The sequence below is a fragment of the Mytilus californianus genome, unplaced genomic scaffold (assembly GCF_021869535.1).
Source record: "Mytilus californianus isolate M0D057914Y unplaced genomic scaffold, xbMytCali1.0.p SCAF_11, whole genome shotgun sequence".
NCBI classification, from domain to species: Eukaryota; Metazoa; Mollusca; class Bivalvia; order Mytilida; family Mytilidae; genus Mytilus; species Mytilus californianus.
In genome coordinates this window covers 17,530,630-17,554,954 of record NW_026262593.1, presented here as the reverse complement: position 1 = coordinate 17,554,954, position 24,325 = coordinate 17,530,630, and the positions used below count along the sequence as shown (strand labels likewise).

Below are 24,325 nucleotides of genomic sequence, written 5' to 3'. Positions count from 1 at the left end.
ACATTGAATTATAATGAACAGATAGTTACACAACTTTACACCGTTATATCATTTATATCTACCATATGGATGATAATCTCTTGGTTAAGATAAGTAGCTACGTTGAACAAATTATATAATATTTTTATAAAGCATAGTTGGTTGAGTGGACTAGGGCGCTGGACACAATACAGGTGGTGTTGCCACGATGTCACAGAAGCAGGGGTTTAAGTCTCATTGAGGGAAGACCAAAAATTTAAACTCAAATTTGCAGATTTGACATTGTTTGGCTAAATTTAAGACGAAGTATATATAAATTATGGTTATCCGATGGAAAACATCTGTCATAAGTCATTCTTAGCAAGCCTTCCAAGTAGGTCAACTGGAAATTATTTCCGCACAAACAAATTGCAATGTTAATCTCGTAGTGCATGATTAATCACATATATATCTCTATTTTCGATTTGTCAATGTTCGTGCTAAAAATGAATGTTTTATGGAGTTATCTCAATTTCATATGGAAAGTCAAAAGAGAGTCGGAATGACATTGATAGGATTTGAGTTTAAAAATAGAAACTTCTAAAAGAGAGGCGAAAGATACCAAAGGGACATTCAAACTCATAATTCGAAAATAAACTGACATTACCATGGCTAAAAAAGAAAAAGATAAACAACAGTACACAAATGCAACAGAAAAGTAAAGACTGCGCTACACGAACCCAAACAAAAACTGGTAGTGATCTCAGGTGCTCCGGAAGAGTAAGCAGATCCTGCTCCACATGTGGCACCCGTCGTGTTGCTCATTTAAGTGCAAACCCGGCGATAAGTCTAATTCGGTAGGTCACATTCGGGGAAAAGGGGACGGGATTGTAGTTACGACAATAGAAACATATATCCGTCGTCATCCGTGAAACGGATACTCCATAACGGTCAACCAACTCGTGATGGTGTCCTTAAAATTTTAGAAGGGATGATTTCAACTTCACCACTTGGAACTCTTGGGCTTTCTTGTGAGCAGCTATCCTTTATCAAGGACTCATTAGACGTACCTCAAAGATTTTTTTTATCACGATGTCTTTTACGAATTTACTATATGGATGATAGCTCTATTCGGAGAAAAACTAAAAGGTGTTTGGGAACTACTTTTTATAATTAATCATTCACTGCGAGACTTACATTGCCATTTGGCTGTGAGAAGACCAAAGAATTTACAGTTGGTCCAATCGAAATATAACGGAATTTCATGACCGAATATCATTTCTCAAAAAAAAAACGAGTTGGATACCTGGTGTTATATTGAAGTATATGGGTTTTTTTCAGAGACAAGAGCCTGTGCACAGAAGCAAGGGTAGAATCCCGCTGAGAGAAGAATAAAAATTTGCTGGCGCAAATTTGCAGATTTAACTTTGTTGGGCTAAATTTGAGACGAAGTGAATATATACAAGGCGTCTGCGCAATTCTGTATATACATATATATTAAGGATTACAAATGTGTCGAGTCTTGTTATTAGATAATCTTCACGGAGATGTCAGTATAAATTCTGGAAACTGCCTAGTAGGAATATATAACAGTTTTTCTCCAGCTGGAACCTCAATAACGTCATCATAGCGAACGTTAAGGAGAGGACTATGAATACGAATATGAATACGAACTTTATTAAATCCAATTAAAGGGCCCGTTTCCGAGCATATACATATATATAAATATAATTGATTATACAGTAATTGTAAGATATATTACATTGAAAATGTGACAATGTCAAAAGTTATAATCTACACAAAAGTAAAAGAAAGTCAGAAACTCATAAAGACAAAAATGGTATGTATACTTCAAATACAAGCTTTTTTTTATTTATTTAAATGCAGGCTATATATATGTTTTCTAACCAAATACTAAATCAATAGCTGAATATTACATACACGAGAAAATTATTTTCACTGCAAATTACAAAATCTTTCACGTAAGCGGCAAACTATCAGGTTGAGTTTATAAATATTTCTGTTGGCCAAAAAGCATTAAAAGTGACCCACATACAAACAGTGCATATGAAAGCTAAATACTTTATTGCAAATTTTGTCTACGAAAAATAACACCTCTTTGTCAAGACGAAAAAAATGCATTTAACTGCAGGACACAAAAATACAGAAACATTTTCTAAATATCTATTATATATACTGCATGGTGCATGTTCAACAAATACCTGGTATTGGAAAATACATTTCAGAAAGGGATATCCGTTATATATGTGTAATTTAGGTCTGCGCTCAAATCAAATAATTGAAAAAAAGAGAGACGTAAAATTATATACTGTTACATAAGTTCATAACATAAAGCGTATATACAACATATATTTTGTTCAGTACAATGTAAGATAAAACAAAAATCGATCTTCTTTCAAACGATTGTGTATTTATTTTCTGTAGTTTTGAGTACATGTATCACGTGTCATGTGATCCAATTCATTATCCTGTACTAAACTGAAAATATAATATTAAAAGATACAACAACAAAAAAATTATAATTATCATGGAAACGTAATATCTATCAGTCAATTAATTAAAGTATCGTTATTCATGTCCGCCATAGTTATCGTGCTGATTTTGTTGTATTACCTAGATATTGACGATATTAAACCAAACATGTATATATATACAACATGTCTACATAGGTTATCAATACCTTAAAGCACAGACTATCAACGATCTTCCATCAATATAAAATACTTTACGTTAAGGATATTGCTCATTGTTGAAGACCGTACGGTGACAGGTAACTGCTCACATCCGTTTTCTTTTGTCTTAAAATTCCCAAACACTGACGAGATACCTGACGTATGATATGATCATGTGGCAGAGTTAAATAGTTTGTTTTTAACATCAATTATCCAATTTTTAATCTCTACCAGTTAAAAAACAATTGATCCATAAAATATCAACACAGAAATACCAGAAAAACCTTATAATAACGGTATTATATATTACAGAAACTTCATACATTTAAAACAATCATTAGCAATACCGTATCAACCAATGTTCATACACACTGAAGGCAAACTGAAAATGAAAACTTGCTGATAGATAAGCATATTGTCCTATATAATAATATCGTTTGCCTTACTTTAGAACTAGCTTCAATCATCAACGGCATAAACAGAACATTGATTTTATTAGAAGGTGGTAGATATTCCTATGGGTAATAATTACAACCCTTTAATAGGAGATCGTTTTGTTATGAATCTTAGTTTATGGTCAAACTCAATAATTATCGGTCTAGAATTATAGAAAAATTAATGACACTTACCCTTACATTGATGATATAAAAAACCATAGCATTTCATGAGTCTTATCTATGTGTTACTGGTTTATCATAAGGCAGGAATTTGGTTATAGCAAAATTCTTAAAACCTTTACAAAATTCTATTAGCAAAATGTTGTGTTAGACGTATAATACAGAACCTCTAAGCAGCAAAACAACAAAGAACATTTTAGTCTTGTTTCTTAGAATAAGGTTAATGTCTGTTAAAGCTTGCATATATATTCGCCTTGCTTGCTTGTTTTAAATTTTGTTGCCGATAGGGTGCTGTTTCATTAACGTGTATCCCAAAAATCCTTGTATTCGTATATTTAGCGTATTGATATTCATCACCAGAAAAATAAAACAGTTAATTATAACCTATTTTAATTCGTCTTTAATGCAAACAAGATAAATTTATAGGACAATACCTAAACCAGTTATATTCAGAAACAATATCACCAAAAAATGATGTATCATTCTTTATGTAGCAAAATTCCATTAGCACTTGCATATGGAGTAAGTTTGTCCATGTTTTGTGTTTCGTATCATGAGTTCCTCGAGGGATGCTGCTGACATGATAGCTACTGAATAAATTTCATCTGTTCTCAAGTTGTTTTGGTTTTTTACGGACACAATCAGGATTTGGGTGACCGCTATAGAATATCATAAAGATGACTACAGATGTGATCCCCTTTTCTTATCAAACCCTTTTTGAAAATCAAACCTTCCTATGTGTAATTTAGTTTGAGAAACACGACAGGTACAACAGGCTATGCAAGAACTGCAAACACGTGCTTTATCTCTAAATTTTGTAGAGTTTTGTGCTTCTCAAGCTTTGATTTCTGTGTAATGTTTTATGGACTGTATGCTGTTCGGTGTGAGCCAAGGCTCCGTGTTGAAGACCGTACTTTGACCTATAATGGTTTACTTTTATAAATTTTGACTTGGATGGAGAGTTGTCTCATTGGCACTCATACCACACCTTATTATATCTATGTATGTTTCTTTTTGCTATGGTGTTTTCTGTCTTTATAATGGTCGTATTTCATTGCCCTTTGCTCCATCGGTACCCGATCTTGGTTTTGTTTACCATGGTCAAGATGCAAAAAAGGTTAACGATAATTATTCATGTTGAAAGTAATAATTAGCTTAGATGAATTTAATTCGGAAAATTGTATCATATAGCTGTAAAATTGTTGAAAACATCTATCAAATAGAGTTTTATCGAATTCTTATGAAGTTTAGTCTCAAAGTTGAAGGCGCAAAGTTTGTTTCCGCTCGAGCGTCATTGCGCAACATGTATACGAACCAGTCAAGGTCGAACAATAATAACATAGAGTAGTGGACAGATCATTTTAAGCTTACTTTCATGAAACAATAGAATCAACAATATATTCCCAAAACACGGCATATATAATACATATTGTTTAACAAGTTTGTTGTAATGAAATATTAGTAGATGAAATCATTTGGAATATATGTACTAAAAATTTATAAACTTACTAAACAGCTATACAATCAATATAAATAAGAAGATGTGGTATGAGTGCCAATGAGATAACTATCCATCCAAGTCACAATGTGTAAAAAGTAAACAATTATAGGTCAAAGTACGGCCTTCAACACGGAGCCTTGGCTCACACCGAACAGCAAGCTATCAAGGGCCCCAAAAAGACTAGTGTAAAACAATTCAAACAGGAAAACCAAGTCAAACCTGTTATAAATGTCTATTAGGCTAAATCTTTCCTGTCAGGTCACCCTCTTCTTGTCAACTGTTGTAAAACCTATTCGTTTTGAACCTCAATTCAAGTGTCACCTCTCTTATAAGGATCCTAAGGGTGTCTTGACCTTTATATACAGGTTTGACTGCATTTATAACGATTAGAAGGGCTATTGGTCAAATGAATAATTTATTTCTTAGAAATATAGAATGTCATTTACTACAAATAACTGAAAAGGTCAAGGCAATCGTGTTTAACATTATCCATATTGAAATAGTTTAGAGAGTTTTTTATTTTGACGGAAAATATGTTACGTTTATGAATATTTATGACAATAAAGCAAAATGTTAACACCATAGTGTATCTACCAATGACTTACTCTTTTTAACGACTGTGTCCTCCTCAAGTTCACACATGTCGTGTCATAAAAAAGAATTGCTTCAGTCAAGGACTCAACATTAATGCTTCTGGGGTCTTCTTTGGCAGCTTCAAATAAACATTCTGTCAAGCATCCGACTGTTGCTTTTTGTCCCATTTTATTTTTCCATTTAATTAACATCTGGTATGCTGCCTCAGCTGCAAGTTGGTGCCTCAAATCAACCTCTATTTCACAAATGTCATGTTCCCGTAGTCCAAGATGCCGACCTACCATTTTTATGTGTGAAGCAGAAATGCATCTCTTAATTTTTAATATTTTCTGTTCATCAACAATTGAGATGAGTGTTCCTATTTGAACTTTGCCGATCCATTCATCTTTAAATAGAAAAATATATCCTTGCTGGTGTCAAATGCAGTGATTTAATAGCAATAAAATGTAATAAAATGCTCCACAGGGCGCAGCTTGATACGACCGCAGAGGTCGAACCCTGAACAGTTGGGGCAAGTATGGACACAACATTCAAGTTTGATACAGATCTGAATTCGGATTGTGATTAAATGTTGACACAGCATAGGTTTCTGAAACAAAATGAATGTGGTCTAAAAAAATTTGAAATCGGATATTTACCCATCTTATGGTCCTTTATCCAAAATCTAAATTCATGGTTAGATTCGGCATATTAAAGAACCCAAAGAATTTTATTTTTGTTAAAATCAAACGAAGAGTTACATTTTGGACCCTTTGGTCCTCATTGTGGACCAATTTGATAACGGGGCCAAAATTTCAAAATCTAAATACACAGTTAGATTTATCATATCAAAGAACCCCAACTTGAAAACTGGGCCCAAAATCCAAAATCTAAAAACATGGTTAGATTCGTCATATCATAGAACCCCAAGAATTTATGTTTTGTTAAGATCAAACTCAGCTTAATTTTGAACCCTTTGGACCTTTATGAGGACCCATTTGAAAACGGGGCCCAAAATTGAAAATTTGGCATATCAAAGAACCCCAAAAATTCATTTTTAGATGAATTAACAAAGTTTAATTTTGGACCCTATGGACCTCAATGTGGACCAATTTAAAAACGGGGCCAAAAATTCAAAATCTAAATACACGGTTAGATTCAGCATATTAAACAACCCAAAAATTCAAGACTTTGAAATAAACCCCATTGAAATTGGTCAAGAAATAAACAATCATACATAATATTAGAAAAGTACTGTTTTTGTTCCCTTTTTGGCCTCTCATTCCTAAACGGTTAGAATCATAACACCCCAAATCATTGCCATTTGGCTGTGAGAAGACCAAATAATTTACAGTTGGCCCAATCGAAACATAACGGAATTTCACGACCGAATATCATTTTTATAAAAAAAAACGAGTTGGATACCTGGTGTTATATTGAAGTATTTGGGGTTTTTTTCAGAGACAAGAGCCTGTGCACAGAAGCAGGGGTAGAATCCCGCTGAGGGAAGAACAAAAATTTGCTGGCGCAAATTTGCAGATTTAACTTTGTTGGGCTAAATTTGAGACGAAGTGAATATATACAAGCGTCTGCGCAATTTTGTATATACATGTATATAAAGAATTACAAATGTGTCGAGTCTTGTGATTAGATAATCTTCACTGAGATGTCAGTATAAATTCTGGAAACTGCCTAGTAGGTATATATAACAGTTTTTCTCCAATTGGAACCTCAATAACGTCATCATAGCGAACGTTAAGGAGAGGACTATGAATACGAATATGAATACGAACTTTATTAAATACAATTAAAGGGCCCGTTTCCGAGCATATACATATATATAAATATAATTGACTATACAGTAATTGTAAGATATATTACATTGAAAATGTGACAATGTCAAAAGTCATAATCTACACAAAAGTAAAAGAAAGTCAGAGACTCATAAAGACAAAAATGGTGTGTATCCTTCAAATACAAGCTTTTTTTTTTTATTTAAATGCAGGCTATATATATATTTTCTAACCAAATACTAAATCAATGCCTGAAAGCACATTTTAAAGTATTACATACACGAGAAAATTATTTTCACTGCAAATTACAAAATCTTTCACGTAAGCGGCAAAATAACAGGTTGGGTTTATAAATATTTCTGTTGGTCAAAAAGCATTAAAAGTGACCCACATACAAAAAGTGCATATGAAAGCTAAATACTTTATTATTGCACGAAAAATAACACTTCTTTGTCAAGACGAAAAAAATGCATTTAACTGCAGGACACAAAAATACAGAAACATTTTCTGAATATCTATTATATATACCGCATGGTGCATGTTCAACAAATACCTGGTATTGGAAAATACATTTCAGAAAGGGATATCCGTTATATATGTGTAATTTAGGTCTGCACTCAAATCAAATAATTGAAAAAAACGAGAGACGTAAAATTATATACTGTTACATAAGTTCATAACATAAAGCGTATATACAACATATATTTTGTTCAGTACAATGTAAGATAAAACAAAAATCGATCTTCTTTCAAACGATTGTGTATTTATTTTCTGTCGTTTTGAGTATCACGTGTCATGTGATCCAATTCATTATCCTGTACTAAACTGAAAATATAATATTAAAAGATACAACAACAACAAATGTATACTTATCATGGAAACGTAATATCTATCAGTCAATTAATTAAAGTATCGTTATTCATGTCCGCCGTAGTTATCGTGCTGATTTTGTTGTATTACCTAGATATTGACGATATTAAACCAAACATGTATATGTTGTGTACAAATTGTAATGTTGTACAAATTATAATTTGTACAGAATTTTTGTACAAGTTATCAGTGTTTTATGAATTGCTTAACACAAATGGATGATACAAGTACACAGTCTTTTGTTTCGCATATTTCTGTCATATTTCCATGACTACATGATACAGTCTTATACTGAGCATTGATACAAAAAACTTTATAAGAACACAAAAAGACTTTTTATGGATATAATTTTGGTATAAGGAGAAAAACAAAAATAAAATTTAAACCATTCAGGTGTCCTTGTTTCCAGTTTGAGGACAAGGAAAATAGCACTAAATGTTAGGTTGAAGTATATTAATTTGAATTTAAGACATTAAACTGATAAATTTTAGAAGATAAACTTTTATCACCTGGTGCAAAAAAGTATGTGCCAAAAAACTTATAACTTGTACAAAACCCCTGTACAAATTATAATTTGTACAAACTTATATCTTGTACACAACATATATATATACAACATGTCTACATAGGTTATCAATACCTTAAAGCACAGACTATCAACGATCTTCCATCAATATAAAATACTTTACGTTAAGGATATTGCTCATTGTTGAAGACCGTACGGTGACAGGTAACTGCTCACATCCGTTTTCTTTTGTCTTAAAATTCCCAAACACTGACGAGATACCTGACGTATGATATGATCATGTGGCAGAGTTAAATAGTTTGTTTTTAACATCAATTATCCAATTTTTAATCTCTACCAGTTAAAAAACAATTGATCCATAAAATATCAACACAGAAATACCAGAAAAACCTTATAATGACGGTATTATATATTACAGAAACTTCATACATTTAAAACAATCATTAGCAATACCGTATCAACCAATGTTCATACACACTGAAGGCAAACTGAAAATGAAAACTTGCTGATAGATAAGCATATTGTCTTTTATAATGATATCGTTTGCTTTACTTTAGAACTAGCTTCAATCATCAACGGCATAAACAGAACATTGATTTTATTAGAAGGTGGTAGATATTCCTATGGGTAATAATTACAACCCTTTAATAGGAGATCGTTTTGTTATGAATCTTAGTTTATGGTCAAACTCAATAATTATCGGTCTAGAATTATAGAAAAATTAATGACACTTACCCTTACATTGATGATATAAAAAACCATAGCATTTCATGAGTGTTATCTATGTGTTACTGGTTTATCATAAGGCAGGAATTTGGTTATAGCAAAATTCTTAAAACCTTTACAAAATTCTATTAGCAAAATGTTGTGTTAGACGTATAATACAGAACCTCTAAGCAGCAAAACAACAAAGAACATTTAAGTCTTGTTTCTTAGAATAAGGTTAATGTATTTAAGCTTGCATATATATTCGCCTTGCTTGCTTGTTTTAAATTTTGTTGCCGATAGGGTGCTGTTTCATTAACGTGTATCCCAAAAATCCTTTTATTCGTATATTTATCGTATTGATATTCATCACCAAAAAAATAAAACAGTTAATTATAACCTATTTTAATTCGTCTTTAATGCAAACAAGATAAATTTATAGGACAATACCTAAACCAGTTATATTCAGAAACAATATCACCAAAAAATGATGTATCATTCTTTATGTAGCAAAATTCCATTAGCACTTGCATATGGAGTAAGTTTGTCCATGTTTTGTGTTTCGTATCATGAGTTCCTCGAGGGATGCTGCTGACATGATAGCTACTGAATAAATTTCAACTGTTCTCAAGTTGTTTTGGTTTTTTACGGACACAATCAGGATTTGGGTGACCGCTATAGAATATCATAAAGATGACTACAGATGTGATCCCCTTTTCTTATCAAACCCTTTTTGAAAATCAAACCTTCCTATGTGTAATTTAGTTTGAGAAACACGACAGGTACAACAGGCTATGCAAGAACTGCAAACACGTGCTTCATCTCTAAATTTTGTAGAGTTTTGTGCTTCTCAAGCTTTGATTTCTGTGTAGTGTTTTATGGACTGTATGCTGTTCGGTGTGAGCCAAGGCTCCGTGTTGAAGACCGTACTTTGACCTATAATGGTTTACTTTTATAAATTTTGACTTGGATGGAGAGTTGTCTCATTGGCACTCATACCACACCTTATTATATCTATGTATGTTTCTTTTTGCTATGGTGTTTTCTGTCTTTATAATGGTCGTATTTCATTGCCCTTTGCTCCATCGGTACCCGATCTTGGTTTTGTTTACCATGGTCAAGATGCAAAAAAGGTTAACGATAATTATTCATGTTGAAAGTAATAATTAGCTTAGATGGATTTAATTCGGAAAATTGTATCATATAGCTGTAGAATTGTTGAAAACATCTATCAAATAGAGTTTTATCGAATTCTTATGAAGTTTAGTCTCAAAGTTGAAGGCACAAAGTTTGTTTCCGCTCGAGCGTCATTGCTCAACATGTATACGAACCAGTCAAGGTCGAACAATAACATAGAGTAGTGGACAGATCATTTTAAGCTTACTTTCATGAAACAATAGAATCAACAATATATTCCCAAAACACGGCATATATAATACATATTGTTTAATATCAAAAACGTTACAATTTTGTTGTAATGAAATATTAGTAGATGAAATCATTTGGAATATATGTACTAAAAATTTATAAACTTACTAAACAGCTATACAATCAATATAAATAAGAAGATGTGGTATGAGTGCCAATGAGATAACTATCCATCCAAGTCACAATGTGTAAAAAGTAAACAATTATAGGTCAAAGTACGGCCTTCAACACGGAGCCTTGGCTCACACCGAACAGCAAGCTATCAAGGGCCCCAAAAAGACTAGTGTAAAACAATTCAAACAGGAAAACCAAGTCAAACCTGTTATAAATGTCTATTAGGCTAAATCTTTCCTGTCAGGTCACCCTCTTCTTGTCAACTGTTGTAAAACCTATTCGTTTTGAACCTCAATTCAAGTGTCACCTCTCTTATAAGGATCCTAAGGGTGTCTTGACCTTTATATACAGGTTTGACTGCATTTATAACGATTAGAAGGGCTATTGGTCAAATGAATAATTTATTTCTTAGAACTATAGAATGTCATTTACTACAAATAACTGAAAAGGTCAAGGCAATCGTGTTTAACATTATCCATATTGAAATAGTTTAGAGAGTTTTTTATTTTGACGGAAAATATGTTACGTTTATGAATATTTATGACAATAAAGCAAAATGTTAACACCATAGTGTATCTACCAATGACTTACTCTTTTTAACGACTGTGTCCTCCTCAAGTTCACACATGTCGTGTCATAAAAAAGAATTGCTTCAGTCAAGGACTCAACATTAATGCTTCTGGGGTCTTCTTTGGCAGCTTCAAATAAACATTCTGTCAAGCATCCGACTGTTGCTTTTTGTCCCATTTTATTTTTCCATTTAATTAACATCTGGTATGCTGCCTCAGCTGCAAGTTGGTGCCTCAAATCAACCTCTATTTCACAAATGTCATGTTCCCGTAGTCCAAGATGCCGACCTACCATTTTTATGTGTGAAGCAGAAATGCATCTCTTAATTTTTAATATTTTCTGTTCATCAACAATTGAGATGAGTGTTCCTATTTGAACTTTGCCGATCCATTCATCTTTAAATAGAAAAATATATCCTTGCTGGTGTCAAATGCAGTGATTTAATAGCAATAACATGTAATAAAATGCTCCACAGGGCGCAGCTTGATACGACCGCAGAGGTCGAACCCTGAACAGTTGGGGCAAGTATGGACACAACATTCAAGCTTGATACAGATCTGAATTCGGATTGTGATTAAATGTTGACACAGCATAGGTTTCTGAAACAAAATGAATGTGGTCTAAAAAAATTTGAAATCGGATATTTACCCATCTGATGGTCCTTTATCCAAAATCTAAATTCATGGTTAGATTCGGCATATTAAAGAACCCAAAGAATTTTATTTTTGTTAAAATCAAACGAAGAGTTACATTTTGGACCCTTTGGTCCTCATTGTGGACTAATTTGATAACGGGGCCAAAATTTCAAAATCTAAATACACAGTTAGATTTATCATATCAAAGAACCCCAAGAATTAAATGTTTTGTTGAAACCAAACAAAGTTTTATTTTGGACTCCGATTTGGACCAACTTGAAAACTGGGCCCAAATTCCAAAATCTAAAAACATGGTTAGATTCGTCATATCATAGAACCCCAAGAATTTATGTTTTGTTAAAATCAAACTTAGCTTAATTTTGAACCCTTTGGACCTTAATGAGGACCCATTTGAAAACGGGGCCCAAAATTGAAAATTTGGCATATCAAAGAACCCAAAAATTCATTTTTAGATGAATTAACAAAGTTTAATTTTGGACCCTTTGGACCTCAATGTGGACCAATTTAAAAACGGGGCCAAAAATTCAAAATCTAAATACACGGTTAGATTCCGCATATTAAACAACCCAAAAATTCAAGACTTTGAATTAAACCCCATTGAAATTGGTCAAGAAATAAACAATTCATACATAATATTAGAAAAGTACTGTTTTTGTTCCCTTTTTGGCCTCTCATTCCTAAACGGTTAGAATCATAACACCCCAAATCAATCCCAACCTTCCTTTTTTTGGTTTTGAACCTTGTGGTACAATTTCATAGATATCCATACACTTATACAGAAGTTATTGTCCCGAAACAAGAAAATCCTTGTTTGTTTGTCCCTTTTTGGTCCCTAATTCCTAAACTGTTTAGGCCATAACCCCAAAAAACAATCTCAATTTTCCGTTTGAAGTATGGAACCTTGTGGTACAATTTCATAAAGATCAATACACTTATACACAAGTTATTGTCCTTAAACAAGAAAAATGCTTTGTTTCTGGTCCCTTTTGGCCCCTAATTCCTAAATAGTTAGGACAATAACCCGCAAATTCAATCCCAACATTTTTTTTGTGGTATTGAACCTTGTGGTACAATTTCATATAGATCCATACACTTATACTCAAGTTTTTGTCTGGAAACCAAATGTCTTTGGACGACGACGATAGACGACGACATCGCCATACCATTATACGGTCGCATTGTTGCTGTTACTAAAAGGTTTAGGTGAAATAACTCCTTTGAGTAGTCGAATGCCAATACACGTATTATTAATTTAAAATTTTGTAGATCGCTATTTGGTTGTTTTTATAGTTTTCATGATAATTGCCAAAACAAACAAATCAGTGAAATCGTATTTTAAGAACAATAAATAGTAGTAGTCCGATAACTTTAAAACGGTGACCATATTGGTTGATTGACAGTAACAAAAACAAACATTTTGTTCTAGATATCCTAAGAGCAATTCAGTGAAAGTGTGGTCCGGTTTCAGAGAAGATTTTTCAAAAGGTTTACGATGACGACGGACGGACGACAACGAGGACGACGACGACGAAGAATGTCGAGAGATGGCAATAGCTCGCATATCCGATAGGGCCAAGTGACCTTACAAAATCAAAAGTTAATTAAAGGTAAGAATACAGTCTTCGACAATAGCCAACTGAATTTTACAGATTGTTCGTGTATTGTGCCTTTAAACCATTGCCTCACGTTGGGGGAGGACAGAGCGTTTATAAGTATGTTTAACCCCTTCTCATTCTTGTTCTGTTCGTATATTGTGCTGTTAAACCATTGCCTCAGGTTGGGGTAGGACTGAGCGTTTGTAAGTATGTTTAACCCCTCCACATTCTTGTTCTGTTCGTAAATTGTGCTGTTAAACCATTGCCTCAGGTTAGGGAAGGACTGAACGTTTATAAGTATGTTTAACCCCTCCACATTCTTGTTCTGTTCGTATATTGTGCTGTTAAACCATTGCCTCAGGTTGGGGTAGGACTGAGCGTTTGTAAGTATGTTTAACCCCTCCACATCCTTGTTCTGTTCGGAAATTGTGCTGTTAAACCATTGCCTCAGGTTAGGGAAGGACTGAACGTTCATAAGTATGTTTAACCCCTCCACATTCTTGTTCTGTTCGTATATTGTGCTGTTAAACCATTGCCTCAGGTTAGGGAAGGACTGAACGTTTATAAGTATGTTTAACCCCTCCACATTCTTGTTCTGTTCGTATATTGTGCTGTCAAACCATTGCCTCAGGTTAGGGAAGGTTTGAACGTTTATAAGTATGTTTAACCCCTCCACATTCTTGTTCTGTTCGTATATTGTGCTGTTAAACCATTGCCTCAGGTTGGGGGAGGACTGAGCGTTTGTAAGTATGACTGTTTAACCCCTCCACATTCTTGTTCTGTTCGTATATTGTGCTGTTAAACCATTGCCCCAGGTAAGGGGAGGACTCAGTGTTTATAAGTATGTTTAACCCCTCCACATTCTTGTTCTTTATTAGCCTGTGATTCGAAATGTTTTGCCATATCTGTTTTATCGTGTGACTTTTAATTTTGAATTGTTTCACATTTTTTATGCAGGGAACTTTTCATGGTTTACTATATGAAATGTGGTTTTTGTTTTTCGATGAAGGCCGTATGGTGGCTTACGTTAATAGAATAACAAATGGTCAGCCGCTTATTACTTTATCTTACCTATTGTCGTTGGTGAAGCTAAAGTTAAGGAAGACCTGAAATCAACAGTTGAATACAAACTTAATTATAGACATTAACTCAAGGGTCATATTCTAAGGTATTATTGAGTAATATATATCAGCTATAATACTATAATAGTGTTTTGCACTAACAGCGAGTAATATAATCCCGATGGCTTTAGCTTAAAAGTGCAATATGAATTACTGCGAGGAACAATATGTCGCAATATTAGTGCAACAAGATTGCTATGCCGTAGCGAAATGTCCATCGTCGTTGTATACATTTAATTGTGTGTCACAATGCGTCATTGTGGTATGGTAGTGGTATAGAAAATATGGTAACTCCCGTAAAAATGGTCAAATCAAAATGACGATATGATATTATCAACAACAACACATGATGACAAAACAAACAAGTAAGGAATCTTTCTGTTATCTGATGTCAGAGGAGTGCCATTGTGGTACAAAAGATAAAAGTCATAGTCTCATACTACAATGTACCCGTAAAAGTGGTCAAATCCAAATGACAGCACATTATGGTCAACAAAACTTGATGGCAAACAAGCATGAGAGCTTTCTGTCCAATGGTCTCAGAGAATTTGCATTTACAAAGTGTCATTGTAATACAATAGTGGAAAAATAGTCCAAGTCCAATTACTCCCTTAAAAATCTTCAAACCAAAATGACTGTATAATTCAGTCAACAACACATGCTATCAAACAAAACTAGAGGTTCTAAAGAGCCTGTGTCGCTCACCTTGGTCTATGTGCATATTAAACAAAAGACACAGATGGATTCATGACAAAATTGTGTTTTGGTGATGGTGATGTGTTTTGGTGATGGTGATGTGTTTGTAGATCTTACTTTACTGAACATTCTTGCTCCTTACTATTATCTCTATCTATAATGAACTTGGCCCGGTAGATACAGTGGAAAATACTTTGTAAAAATTTACAAAAATTTACAAAATTTATGAAAATTGTAAAAAATTGACTATAAAGGGCAATAACTCCTTAAGGGGTCAATTGACAATTTTGGTCATGTTGCCTTATTTGTAGATCTAACTTTGCTGTACATTATTGCTGTTTACAGTTTATCTCTATCTATAATAATATTCAAGATAATAACCAAAAGCTGCAAAATTTTCTTAAAATTACCAATTCAGGGGCAGCTACCCAACAATGTGTTGCCTGATTGGTCTGAAAATTTCAGGGCAGATAGATCTTGACCTAATGAACAATTTTACCCCCATGTCAGATTTGCTCTAAATGCTTGGTTTCAGAGATATGAGCCAAAAACTGCATTTTACCCTATGTACTATTTTTTAGCCATGTCGGCCATCTTGGTTCGCGGGCGGGGTCATCGGACACATTTTTAAACTAGATACCCTAATGATGATTGTGGACAAGTTTGGTTAAATTTGTCTTAGTAGTTTCAGAGGAGAAGATTTTTGTAAAAAATTACAAAAATTTACGAAAAATGGTTAAAAATTGACTATAAAGGGCAATAACTCCTTAAGGGGTCAACTGACAATTTTGGTCAAGTTGACTTATTTGTAGATCTTACTTTGCTGAACATTATTGCTGTTTACAGTTTATCTCTATCTATAATTATATTCAAGATAATAACCAAAAACGGCAAAATTTCCTTAAAATTACCAATTCAGGGGCAGCAACCCAACAACGGGTTGCCTGATTGGTAAGAAAATTTCAGGGCAGATAGATCTTGACCTAATGAACAATTTTATACTCATCAGATTTGCTCTAAATGCTTTGGTTTCAGAGATATGAGCCAAAAACTGCATTTTACCCTATGTACTATTTTTTAGCCATGTCGGCCATCTTGGTTCACGGGCGGGGTCATCGGACACATTTTTTCAAACAGATATCCTAATGATGATTGTGGACAAGTTTGGTTAAATTTGTCTTAGTAGTTTCAGAGGAGAAGATTTTTGTAAAAGATTACAAAAATTTACGAAAAATGGTTAAAAATTGACTATAAAGGGCAATAACTCCTTAAGGGGTCAACTGACCATTTTGGTCAAGTTGACTTATTTGTAGATCTTACTTTGCTGAACATTATTGCTGTTTACAGTTTATCTCTATCTATAATAATATTCAAGATGATAACCAAAAACGGCAAAATTTCCTTAAAATTACCAATTCAGGGGCAGCAACCCAACAACAGGTTGTCCGATTCATCTGAAAATTTCAAGGCAGATAGATCTTGACCTAATGAACAATTTTACCCTGTCAGATTTGCTCTAAATGCTTTGGTTTCAGAGATATAAGCCAAAATCTACATTTTACCCCTATGTTCTATTTTTAGCCATGGCGGCCATCTTGGTTGGTTGGCCGGGTCACCGGACACATTTTTTAAACTAGATACCCCAATGATGATTGTGGCTAAGTTTGGTCAAATTTGGCCCAGTAGTTTCAGAGGAGAAGATTTTTGTAAAAGTTTACGGACGACGGACGACGGACGACGGACGCAGGACGACGGACGACGGACGCAAAGTGATGAGAAAAGCTCACTTGACCTTTCAGGTCAGGTGAGCTAAAAATCATACCAAGAATTAGAACTTTCTGTCAAACGGTCTAAGAGGACTGGCGTTCGCAAGGCGTTATTGTTACAATACTCCTACAAATGGCCAAAGTTCCATAACTCTTGTAATAATGGTTAAATAAAAATGGCGGTACAATATTGTCAACAACGCATAATGGCAAACATTCCTACCAAGTATGAAAGCATTCTGTTACAATCTGCTGATTCCTTGAAAAGCTTACTGATGTAAGACTTTTCCACATAACATGCATATAACTTCTTTATTGTCATATTCTTGTTTGCAAATTGATTAAAGAAAAATGAAAATTCTAGGTTAGCCCATGATTTATTTAATTGATGTTTTTGGCAGGTCAAATTGTCAAACCTTCCAGCAAGCTCGGAAGGAACACACACCGATAAAATAAACATTTATCAGCCATCTAGCAGACGCATAAAAAACGGGAAAAAGAAATTTACATACAATTAAACACCAATCGTTCCGAGAACAATTGAAGGTTTTTCACTTCAATATTTCTAAATAATTAATAAGAAGCAACTTCCGGTTTACTCGAAGTTACTATTGGCGTCCGATCATAGATTTTTTCATACTGATTCAATCAATAGATGGTTTCTATATACTTTTGTCTGAAATAAGGGAGATAATTTGCTACATCCGCTTCAGAAAATGTCACTTCCGGTCATAATATAGCTGTATTTACACTGATTCCAAAACTATTGGTTTTCTATATACTTTTGTCTGTAATAAGGGAGATAATAAGCTACTTCCGGTTTATTGATGGTCACCCTCGGTCGCGATTGATAGGTTAACATATGCCTGTATAAAAAATATTTGGTTTCTAGGTACTTTTCAATGAATTAAGTGCAAAAATTTACTCCGGGTCACTTCCGGTTGTCTTTTTCAAGGTCATATGTCACTTCACATTTTGCAAAAAAACCTATGGCTTTATCATGTACCAAGTTGAAGTAATAATCAATTAACCTTAGATATAACCATATATTACTTAGTATGTCAAAACATGGTTTCTATAAACTTTGGATTGAAATAAGGAAGATAATTTGCTACATCCGGTTTAGAAAAATGTCACTTCCGGTCTCATATGATAGCTGTATTCACACTGATTCCAAAAAATATATGGTTTCTAGATATTTATGTCAGTAATAAGGGAGATAATTAGCCACTTCCGGTCTATTGAAGGTCACTTCCGTTCTCAAATGATAGATTTATATATGCCTATTTAGAAAATATATGGTTTCTAGGTACCTTTCAATGAATTAAATGCAAAATTTGCTACTTCCGATTTACTCCGAATCACTTCCGGTTGACATTTGTCAAGGTAAAAGGTCACACAACATGATGCAAAAGACCCTATGGCTTTACTAAGTACCAAGTTGAAGAAATAATCAATTAACCTCAAATTAAAACATTTTAGGGGCAATAACTCATATAAAAGAGGGGCGAAAGATACCAGAGGGACATTCAAACTCATAAATCGAAAATAAACTGACAACGCCATGGCTAAAAAAGAGAAGACAAACAGACACAAAATAGTACACAAAACACAACTTAGAAAACTAAAGACTCAGCAACACGAACCCCACCAAAATTGGGGGTGATCTCAGGTGCTCCGGAAGGGTAAGCAGATCCTGCTCCACAAGTGGCACCCGTCATGTTGCTCATGTTAGTACAAACCCGGTAAATTGTCTAATTCGGTAGGTCACATTCGTGAAAAGGGAACGGGATTGTAGTTACGACATTAGGAACATATCCGCTATCATCTGTGAAACGGATATTCCATAACGGTCAACCAACTCGTGATGGCGTCCGTAAAATTTATGAAGGGATGATTTCAACTTCACCATTTGGAACTTTTGGTTTAATAGCTTCCTTGTGAGCAGCAACCCTCTATCAAGGAAATCATGATAGGAAATACAAGCCCGGGAATATCGGAAAGATGGAATTCTTCAGAGAACAATTGAAGGTCTTTCCATAAGATGTCATTGGATTGTTTCATACTTAATGTATCATATCTTCATCACAATAAAGCAAACATTTTGCACTAGTTCTTTTATATATATCTTCAAAAGTGTCAGAGAAAATCATAAAAATCAAAAATCAAAATTGAGAACGTCATTGACCTTGACCTCAAATTCATTTTTGTGAACCAAGGACCTCAAATCAAAATACCTTAGGTCTCTATCGGTCAAAATTGGACAAAACATCCTGAGGATGTAACTAGCAATTTGGTAAAATAAATTTGTCAATGTCTTTTACGGTTACGGAGGAATTGCAACCAAAAGTAAAACAGTGTTAGGGGAGATAACTCTTACAAAGAAAAGTATTTGGTTAATCAGAGTCATTTTCAAATCAGCATAAACTGTGCGATATCATATACAAAATATCTAAACGACATCTTGCGAAATAAAAATTACACCCAAGAAATAAGAGTGGCGATTGAAGGTCATTCCACATCAATTTTCTAAATAATTGATGAGAAGCTACCTATGGTTTACTCAAAGTTACATTTGGCGTCCAATCCAGATAAGTTTCATCATACTGATTCAATATATGTTTTTTTTTATACTTTTGTCTAAAGTAAGGGAAGTTAATTTGCTATATCCGGTTTAGAAAATGTCACATCCTGTCTCATTTGATAGCTGTATTTACACTGATTCCAAAAATACATGATTTCGACATACTTTGCCTGTTATAAGGGAGACAATTGGCTACTTCCGGTTTATTAAAAGTCACTTCCGGACACAAATGATAGGTTTAAGTATGCCTATTTAAAAAATATATGGTTTCTAGGTTCTATGTCAAGAACTAAATGCAAAAATGGCTAATTTCGGTTTACTCAAAGTCACTTCCGGTTGACATTTTTCAAGTTCATATGTCAACCAACATTTAGCAAAAGACCCTATGGCTTTATCATGTACCAAGTTGAAGTAATGATCAATTAAACTTATATTAAAACATTTCAGGGGCAATAACTTCTATAAGATTTCATTAGATTGTTTCAGACCAAATGTATCATATCTTCATCACAATGAGGTAAAAAATTTGCATCTGTTCTTTTATATATATCTTTAAAAGTGTCAGAATAGATCAAAATACAAGGAAAAGTGAAAATTGAGAACATGACCTTGACCTTTGACCTTGACCTCAAATTCATTTTTTTTTTAACCAAGGACCTTAGATCAAAATACTTAGGTCTCTATCACTGACCATTGATGTGATACATTAAGATATCACTTAAGTGAAATACAGAAGGGGAAATAACTCCCATATGGAGTCTTCGTATCGCTTCGGTCAAAATTAGACAAGACATCCTAAGGATATAACAAGCAATTTGGAAAATTTGTCGATTTCTTTTACGGTTACGGAGGAGATGCACCCACAAGAAAAACAGTGTTCGGGGAGATAACTCTTACAAACAAAAGTATACGGTTAAGTAGGGTTTGTTTCAAAAGCGCATAAAACTATGCGATATCATAAACCAAACATCCAAGCGACATCTTGCGAAAAAATTTGTTTTTGATCGGTTATTTATTTTTGTAAACTAAGAGGACAGATTATCTATTTTCTGCACTGTTGAAGCAAGGTTTTTCATTTTCATTAAAGCAAGGGACTGATTATTTATTTTCACAACTATATTTATAATATTTGAAAACATACAATTTTTAAATTCATTTTTTATTATAAATAATACATGAATAGTCCAATCATTATGTACCATTTAATCAGAATTAATCATCATCATCTGTAGAATTTAATCTTCTGAATTCCCAACTGCATATACATGTATTGTATACATACAAGATATTAAAGTTTGGCTGTAATTAGTGTCTTTTAAAAGTATTGCAAATCATTTATGCCGATCGGAGCGAGGCTAAAAAAATTTGAAGGGTTTTGGAGCCGCTGAAGGCCCCAAGTTGCTATAGAACTAATGATGCAAAATGTGTTTCCCATACCCTTTCTTAATCTGAAAATGAAAGTTCTGTTTTAATCATTTTTTGACAATATTTTGGTCTCAAAAGCATCATGTATAGATTCAGTGTAAGACTTAAGTTTTTAGGAACAACATCAAAAGACAAAGATAAAGGAAAATTTAATTCACATAGTTAAGTATGTGGCTGCTGTTTTTTTTTAAACTCTTGATCAAGTTAATAACAAAGTTACTAAATTACAAAAGGAATGCAACACTAACAGAATACAGAAGGGCTATCAATGAACAAAAGACAAATAAATAAGAAACATTGATCCCCAAAAAACAGGAGCTACGTCTGAGGGAGAACAGAACTTGCTTCTTGCAAGACACTTGCCGTGAAAATAATTTGATATGAAGACAAGCTTTTGGTTTTGAAATTTCCTACATGAGGCATTTGCCTTCATGTAGTTACTGCCATATGTAATAAAAGTGAGTTAAGTGTTCCTGAGACAATATACCTCAAGTTAAATGAAACCCATTTTTCAGACATTTCAAGTATTTTAAATAATATTTATACTTTTATTATTCAAAGATTTGGGAAGTGATTCCCGCTTTTTTTTGAAAAAAAAGTTGAATTTTATGAAAAATCTGGTGCAATCTCATGCTCTCAAATAGACCTGCCGAGTTATTTATTTTTAATACATTGCAAGTCAGGTTATTTATTTTCAAACTACCACAGAACAAACCATTTATTTTTGTGATTATCAAGGCTGAGTTATTCATTTTCAAAATCCTCCTGCCCCCCCCCCCCCCCCCCCCCCCAGAATATCAAATGGGTCGTCCCCTAATAATCAGAACAAAATTAATAGGTGTTTCCACAGAAAAGTGGAAAGACCTAATAATAATAATTTTATTTCCACAGAAAAGTGGAAAGACTTAATAATCAGAATAAAATCAATAGGTCTTTCCAAAGAAAAGTAGAAAGACCTAATTCCTGATCAGCAACGAATTTCACCTAACATCTATTCAATTTGTAAAAAATCAGATGAGTTATGTCCCCCTGGACTGCTCGACATGTCTGTTAGGCCTCTCAAAAAAATGTGATTTGAGATGTATTTTGTGTTGGTTGGTCGCTATATTATGGTCAGTGTGTCATAAACTAATTAACGAGCTGATGAAAAAGAAATCGTGTTCAAAGTAAAACTGATTGTGGTGCGTTTGATTCCTCCGCCATTTTTAATATGTCACAAACAATAACAAACTCATCTGGTGTTAATGTGATGCCAACGGTCAATTTTCCATCATCACAGGACACAAATCCATTTAGTACTATGTTTCAGCACTATCCTTTACAGCAAGCATCGCATATCGGAATGACTTTGTACCTCCCTCCCCCTATTTCGCTCAGCAGTCCACCCCCATGGATGTCCGACCTGATAAATAAAATTGATAATCTTACATCGAAAATGAAATCGGTTGATGAAATAAAGTCATCAGTTATAAGCATTGACTCTAAATTAACAAACATGGGAACAGTTGTTATGGCCTTGTGAAACGAGTTGAGAACGTTGAAAATAGTCAGCAGTTTATATCTGCAGGGTTCGAAAAAAATAAATCTGACATGGCTATCATGGCCGATGATGTAACTACATTACGTGTTGTTAACAAGAGTATGGCTGATCAGCTAGAACACCTACAATGTGAAAACTTGAGGGACAATTTGATGTTTTTTTGTGTCGAGTAGGTGGAGGATGAAGACTGTGTTGATAGCATTAAAAACGTGTGCTACATCTCTGGAAGTTCGAGAACCAATTGAAATAGCATCTGCCTTTAGGATGGGGAAGAAATTCATCAACAAGTCGAATCGGAATATGTGTAAGCCGGGCCCATAATTGCAAAATTTATAAAACGTCAGAAAAGGGATAATGTACGTCAAAACTCTCAAAAATTACAAGAGTCAACCATTTCAATTTCTGAACACTTTCCAAAAGCTATCCACGAAAAACGCAAACTATTATTTCCTGTGTATAAAAAAGCAAAAGAGGCAGGTAAAAGAGTGTCGCTTATTAAAGATAAACTTTTTATTGATGGTGAGCAGACTGTGGTTAAATCAAATGAACTATTCAAAATTGCACGTCGTGATCAGTCTGTTGATAGAATGTCTGATACATTGTCGGGTCCAGGGTATTCAGGGGCCGAAAAAACACCTAGCATTTCAAGTACAAAACCTAATAAATCTTTAGTGAGTGATGGCTCGTCTAGTGGGTCCTGCTTTGAAGTGTTAGCAGATATACACACGGGCGCAGATTATGACACATCGGGAAGCATCTCCTCTAATAACTTTTTGTATTGGAACATCAATGTTGGTTTACATGATAAACTCAATGAGCCATTTTTTTTTATCTTACATTGAAACATATGATATTGTGATTGTGTCTGAGTGTTGGATTGATAAGTCATTTGATGATATTATAGATGGGTATATTTGTAAGCCAGTCTCATTACTAAAAAGTAAATGTAAACAAGGTGGTGGACTATATTTGTTAATAAATCACTGTTTTGCAAAGTATGTTGAAGTAGTTGACATTCAGAACGATACAATGGCTTAAGGTGTCAAGCGATATAACAACTTGTGGGTTTGATTATTATATTGGATGTGTATATTTACCTCCTGCTTAATATTCAAATTATTACAAAATGTATAATTGTGATTTATTTTATGATTTGTTAACTTCTGTTGAAAAATATTCATCAGATACTGCGAAGGTATTTTTATTAGGTGACTTGAAACTTTGAAACTTGAAACTTTTTATTTCACTAAAGGCCTCACATGAGGCATAATAGTACAATAAATTTAACAAAAAATATAATGCATGAACAAACATGAATGCAAGAACTGCTATATTTGATGATTTTATAAAAAATGACAATGTATGTGGCCCCATTTTTTACAGTTTCAACCATATTTTGGGGTATTTGAGTGACACAAATTTACCAGTAAGAAGAAATCCAGATCAAAGTACTAATGAGTAACGGGTTAAAATTGTTAAATTTGTGAAGAAGCACTGGACTACGTATTATGAACGGCATAAGGCTGCCTTAGCTAATGACTACACATTTTGTGGTTCCCGGGGAATGAGTGTTGTGGACTACGTATTGGTTCCA

At 33.8% G+C, this 24,325-nt stretch overlaps 1 protein-coding gene across 7 annotated transcripts in view; it reads right to left on the bottom strand.

Annotated features, from left to right (window-relative positions):
* Nucleotides 1–2,415: 2,415 nt before the first annotated feature.
* LOC127720719 (uncharacterized) overlaps nucleotides 2,416–24,325 on the bottom strand; it is a 65,237-nt gene continuing 43,327 nt past the window's right edge. For 5 of the 7 annotated variants that reach the window (XM_052227484.1, XM_052227486.1, XM_052227489.1 and 2 more), the window contains 3 exons: nucleotides 14,671–14,705; nucleotides 11,370–11,743; nucleotides 7,123–7,960 (listed from right to left, as the gene is read on the bottom strand). In XM_052227484.1, the coding sequence (XP_052083444.1) occupies nucleotides 7,946–7,960; nucleotides 11,370–11,743; nucleotides 14,671–14,705 (424 nt within the window). In that variant the 3' untranslated portion in view covers nucleotides 7,123–7,945. Of the gene's footprint in view, nucleotides 2,458–5,374; nucleotides 5,749–7,122; nucleotides 7,961–11,369; nucleotides 11,744–14,670; nucleotides 14,706–24,325 lie in introns of those variants that run through there. The other 2 variants (XM_052227491.1, XM_052227490.1) reach the window with 2 other exon arrangements.